The sequence below is a fragment of the Streptopelia decaocto genome (assembly GCF_964273445.1).
Source record: "Streptopelia decaocto genome assembly, chromosome: 27".
Classification (NCBI taxonomy): Eukaryota; Metazoa; Chordata; class Aves; order Columbiformes; family Columbidae; genus Streptopelia; species Streptopelia decaocto.
In genome coordinates this window covers 1268424-1282828 of record NC_138682.1, presented here as the reverse complement: position 1 = coordinate 1282828, position 14405 = coordinate 1268424, and the positions used below count along the sequence as shown (strand labels likewise).

Below are 14405 nucleotides of genomic sequence, written 5' to 3'. Positions count from 1 at the left end.
GGCGTCAGATCCATCAGCCTTGCCCCTAAGGAAAGGAGAAAATTTAAACCGAAGCATTAATTACACTGCGAGAAAACAGGAGGCGAGATCCACGATGCACTAACAGATTTTAAAGATCATTTAACTTGGATGAATTAGCTCCCGGGAGCCGACGGCGGTTTATTTTCTATGCTAGACAGTAAAAAAGACAGGGGGGAAAATAAGAGAACATATTAAAAAGCAACACTTTTAAATCACAAAGACAGCGGCAGCTGGTGGGTTCTCCATCTATTCTGGGCAATGGGGAGGGTTGGTGACCCCGACACCCCCTCCCAGGACACGCAGGAATCAGAGTCAGAACCAAAGCCAGCAAGAAAGACACAAGCGAGCCCTTGGAAATCTTGACAACCCAACCACACGCAACCGGGAACGTTAAAAAGGCAAAGGGAACACATGCAATTCCCCAAAGGTTTCTCGTCCTGTGCCGGATGCGCGCGGCGATGCCACAAGGGACGGCGACGGGAACGGCCCGTCCCCAACCCAAATCGCGGCTCCTAAGGGCGGGAGGGAACTCGGCGGCGTAAGGACACTAATTATTCCCCAGACCTGCCAAAGGGTTCGGTTTGATGGCACTTGGTTTGATTAGAAGGTGCCACCACCCCCTCCAGAGCCCGCGGTCTCTAAAGCGCCGGAGCTCGGGGGGAAGGTTCGACACCAACGCAATCAAGATGGAGACTGGGTGTATCAAAATGGATGAAGCACCCCCAGTCATGAGCAGACGCCTCTGCCGCCCCACACCTTCTTTAGGCAAGAGGTGACTTGAGACCAAGCCCGTCCCCTCGGGTCAGGAGCTCGGGGACACCGGCTCTGCCACCGCCTCCATCTCCCAGCTACGAGTGCAAGATTCATTAAGAAAACCACAGCAAAGCGCCGGCGCTCCCTTGGTTTTCCTGCTCTTCCTCCTCCTCCCATGCCTCCCGCAGCCACGACGTGACCCGTGGCCGCCACAACCCCGGCTGACCGCAGAACCCGCCGGGCCCAGAGCCAAACTCCCCCCCGAGCAGCTCCCAACCCCATCCCGGCTGCTCGCGCATCCGCATGGGAGGAGGAACCAGAGCCAGGACAGGAGCTTGTTTGGCAGCAGATGCTCCCCAGCAGCTCGACGGCGTCGCCCCAAAACCCCAGCGCCCACCCCTTGTGGTGTAGCCCCATCCATGGGCTCCAGCACTGGCAGCAGCTCCCCGTGCACAAGCAGAACGCGGGGGATCCCTCCCGAGCACCGAAACATCACCGCGCACGCTTGGTCAGGATGTCACCCCGAGTAAAGGGACCTGGGGGTCCTGGGGACAGCGGGGTGACCATGAGCCAGCACTGGGCCCTTGCGGCCAGGAAGGCCAATGGGACCTGGGGTGGGTTAGAAGCGGGGGGGTCAGGGAGGTTCTCCTGCCCCTCTGCTCTGCCCTTGAGAAAAGGGTTTAGTTCAGATATTATCAGGATATACTTGGGGAACATATATAGGTATATAATATACACAGACATAGCACCCTGCGAATGCCTGATCTGGGAAGCTAAGCAGGGTCGGGCCCGGTCGGTACTTGGATGGGAGACCAGCTGGGAATCCCGGGTGCTGTGGGCTGAGCCAGCACTGGGCCCTTGTGCCCAGGAAGCCAATGGGACCTGGGGTGGGTTAGAAGGGGGGGGTCAGTAGGTCAGAGAGGTTCTCCTGCCCCTCTGCTCTGCCCTGGGGAGACCACACCTGGAATCTTGTGTCCAGCTGTGGCCCCTCAGTTCCAGCAGGACAGGGAACTGCTGGAGAGAGTCCAGCGCAGCCACCAAGATGCTGCAGGGAGTGGAGCATCTCCCGTGGGAGGAAAGGCTGAGGGAGCTGGGGCTCTGGAGCTGGACAAGAGGACACTGAGGGGGGACTCATTCCTGGGGATCAATATGGAAAGGGGCAGTGTCAGGAGGATGGAGCCAGGCTCTTCTGGGTGACAACAAGGGGCAATGGGTGCAAACTGGAACACAAGAGGCACCAAACCCACCTCAAACCACCACCATCCCCAAGCACAACAGCAGCCTCGGCAGCGCGAGCCCACACGTTTTCTAGAGCGGCTCTTGCACCACAGTCACCAACATCACTCCCCACCGGGGCAGCGGCTCCTCGGTCGCCCCACGCGCTTCCCTGCGCATTAAACAGCCCCAGAGCCGAGATGCTTCAGCGCCAGGTGGACAACTCGAGAAGGTGCTTGTTAACGCGGCCTTCAGGCCGAGCCAAATCCCCTCCGCGCCGGCAGAAGCGGCGGCGCGCGAGGCTCCGGCTCGGCACGGGAATAAAGGCGCCTTCATGCGGCACAATGGGCGGCTCAGAGCGCGGCCGGGCAGCTGCGAGCAAACACATCCCTGCTCAGAATTGATTCAAAGGGGACGGGAAGGGGGAAAAATGGCCAAAAAATGGCTATTTGGGTGCAAGAAGGGGGGTCGTTCTTCTCCGGTTCGGGGTGAGGTTCCCCCGGTGTCCCGGGAGCACCGGCGCTCGGGGGAAAGGTCCGATAAAGCAACACAACCAAACACGTCGTGGTTTTGCCTAAAGCAAGAAATAAGGTTCCAAGAGGCCGGTGAGCAGGAGGGTTCACCTTGAGGAGCCAAGTTGCCTTCAGCGGCGTCAGAACCCAGATGGGAGCAGAAATACGGAATACAGAAAGAAATACATCACAGAGACACGACAGAACCTCCCCGAGCGAGGCGAACGTCGCTCTTCAGCCCAGCTCCTCCTCCTCCTCCTCTCGGCGGCCGCCGCTTCACAAAGGAAACGGCGTTGGCCATAAATATGGGCTGGAATGAGCGTGATTTGCAAAACAGATGTTCTGGTGGGGGGGGGGGGGGAGAAGAAAGCTGGAAAGGGAGCAAAATAAACCCAGCGCATTCCGGCCAGGTCTCCATCCCCCGCTACAAAACACCAGGGGTTTGGGCCAATTTGGGCCACTTTGGGCCAATCGCCGCTCTCAGGGGTGAGCTGGCCCTGCCACCTTCATCCCGCCCGCCCTCCTCTTCGTCATCTCCCTTGGCCACAGCACTCAGGCCACTGTCCCCCCGCAGCCCATCCGAGCGGCCCAATCAACCCCGCACAGAGTTACCTTAGACTTCCATTTCTCTCCTCCACACCATCCATCCTTTGCCCTTGAATTTCAGAAAGAAAAGGCGATTTTGTGCCTTTTCTGCCCTTTCAGGACTCCTCAAATCCCCCCGTTTCTCCGCAGTTTCTCCCTCGTGTCCCCTGGTCTGGGTTCGGTTCATGAGGCTGATGCTGAAACCCCAAACTGACGCCTAATGCAAATTCCCCAGCTCCAAAACGCTACGCAGGGTAATAGAGACATTTCAAATAACAAAACCTAAAGTTTGCAGGCGCTTTTTTTGCCCAAGGGGAAGGGGAAAGGCCGCCTTATTTGTTTGGTTTGCGTTTACACGCGGGATCTGTAAACAGCTCCAGTGCATTTTTGCAATTCTTCCAGCTGGCCCCCCCTCGAACGGGAAGATTCAAACCAGACCCGCCGCTCCATCCCCGCGCCCGTGAACGGCGGCGCCGTGCGGTGCGACCGCAGGTATGCGGGGGGGCGGCCGGTCACTAAGTCAATATTGACTTGAAAATCACAGAATCACAGAATCCCAGAGCGTCAGGGGTTGGAGGGACCTGGAAAGCTCATCCAGTGCAATCCCCCCATGGAGCAGGAACACCCAGATGAGGTTACACAGGAACCAGGCGGGTTGGAATGTCTGCACAGAAGGAGACTCCACAACCCCCTGGGCAGCCTGGGCCAGGCTCTGCCACCCTCACCATGAACAAGTTTCTGCTCAGATTTAAGCGGAACCTCCTCTGTTCCAGTTTGCACCCATTGCCCCTTGTCCTGTCACTGGTTGTCACCAGAAGAGCCTGGCTCCATCCTCCTGACACTCCCCCTTTCCATATTGATCCCCAGGAATGAGTCCCCCCTCAGTCTCCTCTTGTCCAGCTCCAGAGCCCCAGCTCCCTCAGCCTTTCCTCACCCGGGAGATGCTCCACTCCCTCCAGCATCTTGGTGGCTGCGCTGGACTCTCTGCAGCAGTTCCCTGTCCTGCTGGAACTGAGGGGCCACAGCTGGACACAAGATTCCAGGTGTGGTCTCCCCAGGGCAGAGCAGAGGGGCAGGAGAACCTCTCTGACCTACTGACCACCCCCTTCTAACCCACCCCAGGTCCCATTGGCTTCCTGGCCACAAGGGCCCAGTGCTGGCTCATGGTCACCCTGCTGTCCCCAGGACCCCCAGCTCCCTTTCCCCTACGCTGCTCTCTAACAGCTCATTCCCCAACTTACACTGGAACCTGGTTGTTCCTGACCCTGGGTGGAAAAACACAACAGGGTGAAGACTGGGAGCAACCAGGATATCTCAGGGTGCTCAGGACCCCCCGTGTCCCCGACACCACGTGCAGCAGGATGGGGTTGGCACCGGTTATCAGGACCGGCCTCCCCAAGCCTGACAAAGGATGGAGGAAGATGATGGAGAAAGGGATGGGAGAACACGGAGGATGCCCAGGAGCGTCGGGACGGGGAATAAAACCCCATCACCGCTCCCAAGAGCCGCTTCCATCAAACAACATGGCCAAACGCGTCCGGGGGGAGACGCCTGAAACGCGAACACGCATCAGGAAGTATGGACGCGCCAGGAGGAATGCGCTCCCCCCACAGCCCCTTCCTTCGGATGAAACGCATTAAAACAAAGTCATTAGCATTTTAAACCAAATTCAGAAGCTGGAGATGCCCGTCCGGCCTCCGGCCCCACCGAGAGGTCGGCAGAACGAGCCGAAAAATGGCAGGAGATGGAACCAGATGAAACGAATCCCCAGTAACGCGGTGGGGAGGGGCAGGAGGGGCAGCCCGGGCGCTTTCGGGGAAGAATCCTGCTTTTTCTTTCTTTCTTTCTCTTTTTGCGGCTTATCTGCAATTTAAATGAAAAAAGAAAAAGGAAAAGAAAAAAAGCATTTGCAGCCAAGAGAAAGGGGCTTAAGTCCTCCCGGTGCCGTTGGACGGGATGCAGCCGGCACTGGCCGGCGGCCACCGCTGCTGGGGGGCTGGTGTCCCCATAGGGGTGCCCCGTGTACCCCAGGGGTACCCACCGTGGATGCCTGGTGTCCCTATCGGGGGTGTCTGGTGTCCCCCAAGGGGTCCCTGGTGTCCCTGATGGGGGTGCGCAGTGTCCCCACGCCCATCCCCACTGGGGGTCCCTGGTGTCCCCATGTCTGTCCTCACCAGGCGTGCCCGGTGTCCCTGCTGGGGGTCCTTGGTGTCCCTGCTGGGGGTCCTTGGTGTCCCTGCCGGGGGTCCTTGGTGTCCCCAAAGGGTCTCTGGTGTCCCCATGTCTGTCCCCACTATGGATGCCTGGTGTCCCCACCAGGGTGTCTGGTGTCCCCACAGGGGTGCCCGGTGTCCACACACACGTCCCCACCGTGGATGCCTGGTGTCCCTATTGGGGATGTCTGGTATCCCCACAGGGGTCCCCAGTGTCCCCATGCCCGTCCTCACCAGGGGTGCCTGGTGTCCCCGCCGGGGGTCCCCAGTGTCCCCATGCCCATCCTCACCAGGGGTGCCTGGTGTCCCCGCCGGGGGTCCCCGGTGTCCCCATGCCCGTCCTCACCAGGGGTGCCTGGTGTCCCCGCCGGGGGTCCCCAGTGTCCCCATGCCCATCCTCACCAGGGGTGCCTGGCGCCCCTGCTGGGGGTTCCTGGTGTCCCTGCCAGGGGTGCCTGGTGTCCCCATGCCTGTCCCCACCGTGGATGCCTGGTGTCCCTACCGGGGGCGTCCCCACCAAGGGGTCCCCGCTGCCCCCAACCTCTCTGCCATGCGAGGGATGGGCCGATGCTGCAGACCCCCCCGCCTCCTCTACCTGCTCAGCACCTTTTATTCCCTTTATCCACCCCAGCAATAAGCAGCGGGATGTTTATACCCTGGCCAGTTGGGAACCCAAACAGAATGGAGTGTTCTGCACTGGAGGCCGTTATTTATGGCTTGTGGCTAAAGCTGATAACGCTTCCTCCAGAGACCTGCTCTGCGTTGTGCAATAAAGCAATTGCACATTATAGATTAATAGGCATTTCATCTGGGCGGCTGAAACAGGGCAGGAGGCTGCGATGCTGCAGCGCCGGGGCAGGAGCTGCTGCGTTTCCTCCCGCCCGGGACAGGCAGCAGCTCGCCAAGGCTTTCAAAGCGCTGGAGACCGGCCAAAACCATTGGCCTTAATTCATTAGTCAACTCAATTTCGCTGGCTTCGCAAATAAGGACTTTGTCTGAGATGGGGAAACGGAGCAGAGCGGCTATTGTGCCCCCGGAGCGGGCAGAAAGGGCCCTTTGAGAGGACACTCTGCTGGAATAAAAGTCACTTTTATCCCGGAATAATTAGCATGCTCTGAGTACACTAATTATTCCGGCATAAAGGGACTTTTATTCCCGAGCAGCGGGTCCGCACGGGGAGCTGCTCTGGATTCTGGTCCACCTGCCCGTGTGAACGCGGCCCCCGCGCCAGGGACGACGCTGGATGGGGGGGACCGGGAACGTGGGGACCCAACGGGCACGGGGGGGTCCCAGCCCAGCTTTGCTCACCCATCCTGCCCCCTCGGAGGCCACAGAGCGGCGGGAGGGGGACAAGGAGCTGCAGACCCATCAGGTCCCCTCCCAGCATCCCCTGGGTACCCACAGGGAGCATCTCCCGGCTCCGGAGAGGACAAGGTCATGGAGCCACCGCACCGCAACACCGTCTCCTGTTATTTCAAGGTCTCCCCGGGGGAAAACAACCCACGGCAGCACCATGGCCACCCCGCTCCTTCCGGGGCTTTTGGTCGTCACCCACTCCCAGCCCCGGTCCCCAAAATCAAACCCATCCAGCCACGAGGACACGGTCCCCACAAACCGCTGCCTCCGGACGCCACGGCCGCGCCGGCGTTTTCCGGGGACACGCCACGCGGCAGCTGCCACACCGAGCACGTGCGGGGCCGGGAAGGTTTGGGGTGGCCGTGACAGCGCACCCGGGAAAGCCACACGCTGCAGCGGCTTTGCAGAGATGCAGCAGCCTCGGGTCCCCATGGATCCAGGGGTCCCCAAGGACTGAGAGGTCCCTGTGGCTCAAGGGGTCCCCATGGACTGAGGGGTCCCCATGGCCCGAGGGGTCATTGCAGCTCAAGGGGTCCCCATGGATCCAGGGGTCCCCATGGCCCGAGGGGTCGTTGCAGCTCAAGGGGTCCCCATGGATCCAGGGGTCCTTGCAGCTCAAGGGGTCCCCATGGATTGAGGGGTCCCCGTGGCCCGAGGGGTCGTTGCAGCTCAAGGGGTCCCCATGGATCCAGGGGTCCCTGTGGCTCAAGGGGTCCTCATGGACTGAGGGGTCCCCATGGATCCAGGGGTCCTTGCAGATCAAGGGGTCCCCATGGATCCAGGGGTCCTTGCAGCTCAAGGGGTCCCCATGGATCCAGGGGTCCCGGTGGCTCAAGGGGACACCCATGGATCGAGGGGTCCCCACAGCTCAAGGGGCTCCTGTGGCTCAAGGGGTCCCCGCCGGAGCTCATCCCCCCCACCAGCTCCAGCCCTGGACTCTCCAAGCGCCGTCCGTCCCCGCAGCACCCGTCCGTCCGTCCATCCATCCGTCCGCGCTGCTGGGAACGCGGCCACCACGGGAAGCATTAAACCCAAGTGCTTCCTTTTGCAAACAATAAAAAGTCACCGCGCCGCCGCTCCCCCGTGCCGCGGCGTCACCCCCACGGCACGAGCGCGTGTCCCCACGTGCCGCCCGTTAGGCCACGATACTCGAACCCCCAGCACGGCACGAGCGGCAAACGAGCGGGTGCACCCGCAGGGCGCATCGAGGGGCTCCGTCCCCCCCAGGTGCAGCCAAGCAGAGGGAGGGGACAGCAGGGGGGGGCCGCGGCACAGCCCGTCTCACCGCGGCTCGAGCGCCGGAGACGCTCGGCTTGTTCTTCAGCCACAATGAGCCGCTGTGTGAACGCGGGACCCGCCAGCGCCGGGTCCCCGCGCCCAGCCGGCTGCGGCAGCGCCTGCGAACAAAGAGCTGCACCATATTAAGTAAATGGATGAGATTGATGCGTTTCAAAGCTCTCGGCAGATTAAAACAACAATTTGCCTGGCGGCCCACGGCAAACAAAACGCAGCCGCCCCCGGCAAGGCCAGGGCGGACGAGCAGCAGCGCGGTGGTTGGGAGGAAAAGCCTTCATCCTGCCCAGCTGGGATCCTCATCCTCAGCCCCCACGTCCCTCCCAACTCCCACTGCGCTGTGATTGATTACAAAAAGCAGCGGGTACCCCCGTTGCCCCCACACACACCCCCCAATATTGACCGAGCAGTTCACCTCGCCCTTCACCTGCTCACCATCCTCGCCGCGGCCTCGTTCGGAGAAACGGCACCATGCAAGAAGCTAATTAGTCCACTCAATTAAAGATGCGGCTTCCAACTCAATTAGGCTCCCTCCCGGCCATCCTCAATTGCCGCCGATGCCTCGGCCCACGCGGTTTGGACCGCGGACACCACACCAAGGTCACCCCCCAGTATCCCATCGCCAACCCCACCAGCCCCTCGCTGGGACCGGCTCTGATCCTGCAAAGCATCCGCACCATCTCCGTTCCGCTCCCTCGGCTACAAAAGGACATCGCGGGTCTATATTTAGCCCTAGAAATGGCTGGACGGCGTTGGGGAAAGCGACCTCGCACAACAGAGTGACATCCAGCAAGAGTCCGCGCGGCCCACGCGGCGCTTTTCCTTCTTAAAATAAGGGCGAAGAAAACAAGAAGTTGGAGGCGAATTGGAAAAACGCTGCAAATATTTGCCGCCGGCGGGTCGGCCTGCCAAGGTACATTAAAGCGAAGTGACTAAAACGTTAAGTCAACAGCAAAACCTGGGCTGTAAATAGCTCCGGTTGGCCTCGCAAAATCCAAAAGAGAGGGGAACGCATCCCATGGATAATAAGGCAGGACCGGGGGGGGAAGCGAGGACGTGGTGGTGGGGACGGAGGGGACAGGACGGTGGGGACCCCGTCCCGTGGCTCCCGGTTGAGAGCCGAGCGTCCCGCATGGAGGGGTGAGAGCGGTAACATTGAGCCCCAGCACAAGGAGAGTCTTGTCCACCTGGCAAAGAGGAGAGCGCAGGGAGGGACCGGGCAGGCGCACCAAGGGCTCGCCGGCTGAGTCAAGGAGCCCATTTCCCAACCTCGGAACCGCTGGATTCCCGCGGTGTCCCAGCCGAGCCCCACGACCGAGGGCTCGGCCGCGGCTCCGGGGGACGCGGAGCAAGGGTTTGACCTGCGGGTCGGCACGGAGGTGGCGCTCGACGCGGGTCTGGGAACCGAAATCATTCCAACGCCTGGAAGAGGAACCTCCAGCCCCCACGACGAAGCCGCGGTCTCGCCCGCTGGTTAGCGCCGATTGTGCTGACTCAGCAGGACGTGGCCTCGCCTCCCGGGGTTGCAAAGGGACACGTTCCCAGGGACGAGGCGGCTGGAACGGGAGCGTACGGGCAGCCCCGGCCCCGCGGAGCTTTCCCGGCGCTCGCGAGATGGTGGCGACACCTGATCGGTGGATCCACCTGCAGCACGAGCAGCTCCCTCGGCACCGGCCGCGCAATAACCCACGGCACAGGCGCCCCAATGTGCCCAGCGTCCATGGATGGTGACGATGCCACTGGTTTCTGCCCAAAAGGCCCCGTCCTCAATCGCCCTCCCCATTCTCAGCCCACAACCGCGGCAAAGCCCTGATCGCCGCGGTGTCACCGCAGCCCCTGTGCTGGGGGAAGAAGAGCAGCTCAACCTGCCCATGGTCCTTCACCAAACACGCCGGTCCCAGGCAGCGAGAGGATGGGCTTGGGGGCTCAAAGCTGCTCATGTCACCGCCCTGTCCCCCCCACCAGCGCTGCGTTTCTGGGGCCCCCACGTAGCAGCTGTTTGCCACAGCTTGAGCAGCCCCCGCTCCTTCCCGGAGCACGTGGAAGCGGCACGGAGAGAGGACGAGGGGCGAGTGGTGGGACTGAGACACCGAAGGCGAAGGGGACGCCGCAGCTGTTGCCACCTCCGCGCCGCCCACGGCGCCTGGAAACAGCTCGGGAAGCAGCGAGGAGGCAACACGGCGGTTTCACCCCCAAAACGCGCGGCGCTGCCGGGGATGCGCCGCTGCCGCCCCTCCTCTCAACGCCACCACGTGTCACCGGACGGCGAACACGCGGGACAAGGGCCGGGACCCAGCTCTATGCTCTGGACACCGCGGTGGCACCGGGACACAGTGACATCCCTCGGCACGTCACCTCCTGGGTCAGGGCAGAGCCCCCCAGGATCCCCAAGCTCTGCAGAGTCTCAGAGCTCCTCTCTTCAGCTCCGCTGAAGCCAGCGGGGCTCCGGGCACGTCCGCGCACGCACACGTGGGCACACGCGCTGCCCTGGCACGCGGGAGACGCGCCAGCCCGGCCGGGCGGCCGGAGGGAAGCGCTGCACCAAACCACCGCAGCCACCCTCAACCACAGCTATTTCCAAAGCAGCAAGCGGGGCAACCCCTGCGCTGCTCTCCTCCCCGGGGCCGCACGGGGAAGCGCCACATCGCCCCGGATCTGGGCGGACAGGAGCCAAGCGCGGGTGCCCTTTGTCCCCCTGGAAGAGCTGCCCCTGTGCTCCCCGCTGGACTTTGCTTCCCCCTTCTCCTGCGGCCAAAGCCAGGAATGAACGAGCTGCTTCCAGCACCACAAACCCCGGCACCTCTTTTGGGGTGCAAACGGAGGCGCTGGAGCCAAGGCACCAGCTCAGCCGCATCCCTGAGGGACAGGCGGCTTTGAGGGTCACCTCCGCACTCCCCCAGCGCTCCGGAGCACCCAGAGCTCAATGCTCCATGGGGCCAGGATGGCCCCTCGTCTCCAACATCCCTCCCCTTGGATGCCGCTGGAAGGAGGGGGTGGCTCTTTTGCCCCGCTCCACTTCATGGGGTGGAGAAGAGGATGGAGGAACTTCCCTCCCGCACATCATCATCATCATCGTTCTGCAGCCTCGTTTCCAAAGGCAACACGGCTTATGCAATGAGCGATGCCCGTCCCTCCCGCCCCCTCGAACTTCTGGAGCCACCGGCTGCTCCGAGCGGGGACGATGCTGCCGAGACGGGGGTCCCGGGAGCGGGGTGGGGCCACGACCCGGTGGGCTCAGCTGTTGGCCAGCAGGTCAATCAGCCCCGTGCTAACGAGCGCTGAGCGGTGTCAGCTGAGCAGCGGTGGCTCCAGGGCTCAGGAGCTGCTCTGCTCCTGCCACCTCCCTACAAGGGACGCTAATTAAGCACCTGGACCTGCAGTGGGGCAAGAAAAGCCTGGAGGGCTGGAAACCACAGGCTCCAGCCTCCAGACACTAATCTGGGGCAGGGATCTGGCGTTTGGCCGACCCTCCTCCTCCTCCATCCCGCTGACCGGGTGACGGGTCAGGCGCTGCCACGACACCAAACACCAGCAGCTTTGCCCCGTTCGCTCCGAGACGGGCAAAGAGCAGGGACACAAAAACCTTCCCCAAAAAATGAATCACTCCAGCTTTTCCCAGGCCGTTCCCATCAGGACGGGGTGAATCCATAAAAGAGCCGAGCAAGCCAGTTCAGAACCCCCATCTCTCTGCTTTTAACGGGAAAAACAGCCTCCTGCCCCACACATCGAGGCGTTGCGAGGAACTTCGCCGCCGCCGGATCCCGGCTCGTTCGGCTGCCAGCTCCTAAACGCGCTCCCGCTGCCAAGAGCAGCCCCTTGTACATTCAAAAGCCCGGCCATTGAGCTGACGAGCTCGCTAAAGTATTTACTGAATAGATCAATAAGAGCGGGGAACGAGACGTGCGCAGCTTGGAAAAAAGCAGCTGGCAGGGGAGGCTGGACAGACAGGCGGACGGACAGAAAGCCCCATCGCTGGGTAAACATTTTCCCGGTGCCACCAGCCCGGCCACGGGCCAAACTCCGCGGCCGGGCTGCCGTGGCTCCAGGGAAGCGGCCCCAGTTATGCAAGAGCAGGGGACCAGGCCGGGCTGTCACCGTGTCCCCGGGGAGCGGGGGGGACCCCGGCCCGGGCTCCCGCAGTGGCGCCGAGTTCCAACTTTCCTGCTTGGCTGCGGGGAAAACTTTGGATTCCAGAGGAAAATGGGCCGCGGGTGGGCGGAAAGTCACCAGAAACCGGCAAAAAACGGGCAGCGCGAGCGCGCGGCCACCCGCGGCTGTTGGGGGGGGGGGGCGGACGGGGGAGGGGGGGGCGCATCTTCCATTGCGGCGGGCGCGGGGAAGGACGCGCCGCTCCCGGTGCCCCCCGGTGCCCCCGCGGCGCTGCGGGGCCGGGCTGCGCCCGCTCTGCTTTGTCACGGCGGCGCCTCCCGCCCCCTCCCCGGCCCGGCCGAGCGCTGCGGCCGCTCCCGGGCCCCCGCGCCCCCGACAGCGGCCGCGGGGCCGCGCAGCTGCGGCGCTGCCCCCCCGGCCCGGCGTCCCCGCCGCCCGCTCCGCTCCGCACCGGCGCCCGCCCCGCGCGGCCCCGCACTCACCTTCGAGGGCGCGGGCGGCGGGCGCGGCCAGCAGGGCCAGCAGGCACCCGGCGAGGGGCAGCAGCGGCCCCATGCCGGCGGCTCGGCGGCGGCTCCTCACGCCGTGCTGCCCGCGGGGCGGCGCGTCCCGGGCCCGCGCACCGACATCCGCGGAGGGAGGGGGCGCGGGCGGGGGCGGGCCGGGGCGGGCGGACCCTCCGGGCTGGGCGGCGGCGGCGGCGGCGCCGGGGGCGGCAGGAGGGGGCGGGGGCGGGGGGGGCTGCGCGCGCCGCCGCCGCGGCGGAGGGATGGATGGAGCGCGCACCGCCGCCCGCCTGACGTCACCGGGCTCGAGCCGCCGCCGCCGCGCGCGCGGGGAACGGGGCGGGGGGAGCGGCCGGGGGGGGGGTCGTACGCGGCGGCCGCGCGGCGCGCATGCGCGTGGGGTGGAGGGGCTGCGTCCCCGGGGGCGGGGTGGGCAGGGGAGGGGGTACGGAATGGTATAGCACAGGATGGGGGATGTATGGGATGGGGAGCGCGATGTGGACGGGAGGGGGTACAAGATAGGGTATGGGATGGAGGATGTACGGGATGGGGTATGTACGGGATGGGGTATGGGGTGGGGTATGTACGGGATGGGGTATGCGTGGGATGGGGTGCAGGATGGGATACGTACAGGATGGGGAGCGGGATGTGGTGCACAGGGCAGGCCAGGGGCAGCCGCAGCAGGGGCTGCCTGTAGCAGTGTGTGTGCCCCCCCACGCCTGGTGGCGCATCCTGCTGTGCCCGGGCCCCGACCATGTCCCCCCACCGGGACGGGAGAGCTGGGCCACCACCGGGCCCCGTGGTCACCAGGGCCGAGCACACGGCTCAGCCCGGAGCTGGGTTTCACTTGCCCAGCTTGAGCCGAGGCAGAGCTGGTTCCCCACGCTCTGCCACACAAGCCCACTGTGGGGTTTGGCAGAGCCGCAGCAGCTCCATCCCCAAAAAACAACCTCGGTTGTCTCGCCTCACCAAAACATCCTTTCCTCTGCAGGGAACGTTTCATCCTGCCTCGGCTGTTTGGTAACGAGTCTCCGCCACCGTAATCTGCGTTTTTGAGTGGTCACAGCCGCGGCCGCTCTGCCAATAATTGCAACACTTTCAAAAGTCCCAGGATCCAGCTGGCTCCAGGGCCCTGGGTGCGACCCAAGCTGCGGTGGGGGCTGCTGGCCAGGTGGGGGTCTGGCAGTGTGGACCCCCCCCTCCCAGGCCAAGCTCAGTGCCATCTGACCACCCTATCCCAGCTCAGTCCCCATGGGTCCAGCTCCCTCCTGCTGCCCCTTGTCACTCCCCTGCCACCACAGCCGTGGCCACCATCTCAGAGCCCTGACATCAGAGCCGGAGCTGCCTGCAACCCACCCAAGTGATGTCACCTCTTAAAACAATGATGTCACATGCCTGCCCCCACCCCACCGAGGCAGCCGTGCTGGCAGAGGCGCGGGGGGAGAAGCAGCCGTCCATGGCGGTGCTGCTGGTTCAGGCTGCTGCTGTGCCAGATGTTCAGGAGGAAGGTCCAGATGTTCCACAGAAGCCCCCTCTGCAGAAGGGCCAGCAGGGGCACGCGCCCAGGGGTGCACGGGGGGTCTAAAGGGCTGCTCTGCGTCCCCCCACCATTGCGCCAGAGGCCCCGGAGGTTGCGCAAGCCCTGCGGAGCGGAGATGGCCAGGATGGCTGCAGCTGTGCGCTCAGCGTTCCTCCCACGCGTGGCCCCCGGCCAGGACCCGCCTGGGTGGCGCTGCGCAGCCCCCTCTCCACGCAGCCCCTGCCCTGCGGGCTCTGCTGCCCCCCCCAGGCCAGTGCACCCCGTGGCACCCCGTGGCAGGATGAAGGCCATTGCAGCCCCT

At 63.7% G+C, this 14405-nt stretch overlaps 1 protein-coding gene across 4 annotated transcripts in view; it reads right to left on the bottom strand.

Annotated features, from left to right (window-relative positions):
- LRP1 (LDL receptor related protein 1) overlaps positions 1 to 12665 on the bottom strand; it is a 77981-nt gene extending 65316 nt beyond the window's left edge. For 3 of the 4 annotated variants that reach the window (XM_082073533.1, XM_082073534.1, XM_082073536.1), the window contains exon 1: positions 12541 to 12665. In XM_082073533.1, the coding sequence (XP_081929659.1) occupies positions 12541 to 12613 (73 nt within the window). In that variant the 5' untranslated portion in view covers positions 12614 to 12665. The remainder of the gene's footprint in view (positions 1 to 12540) is intronic. The other variant, XM_082073535.1, reaches the window with a different exon arrangement.
- Between the last annotated feature and the right edge of the window lie 1740 nt (positions 12666 to 14405).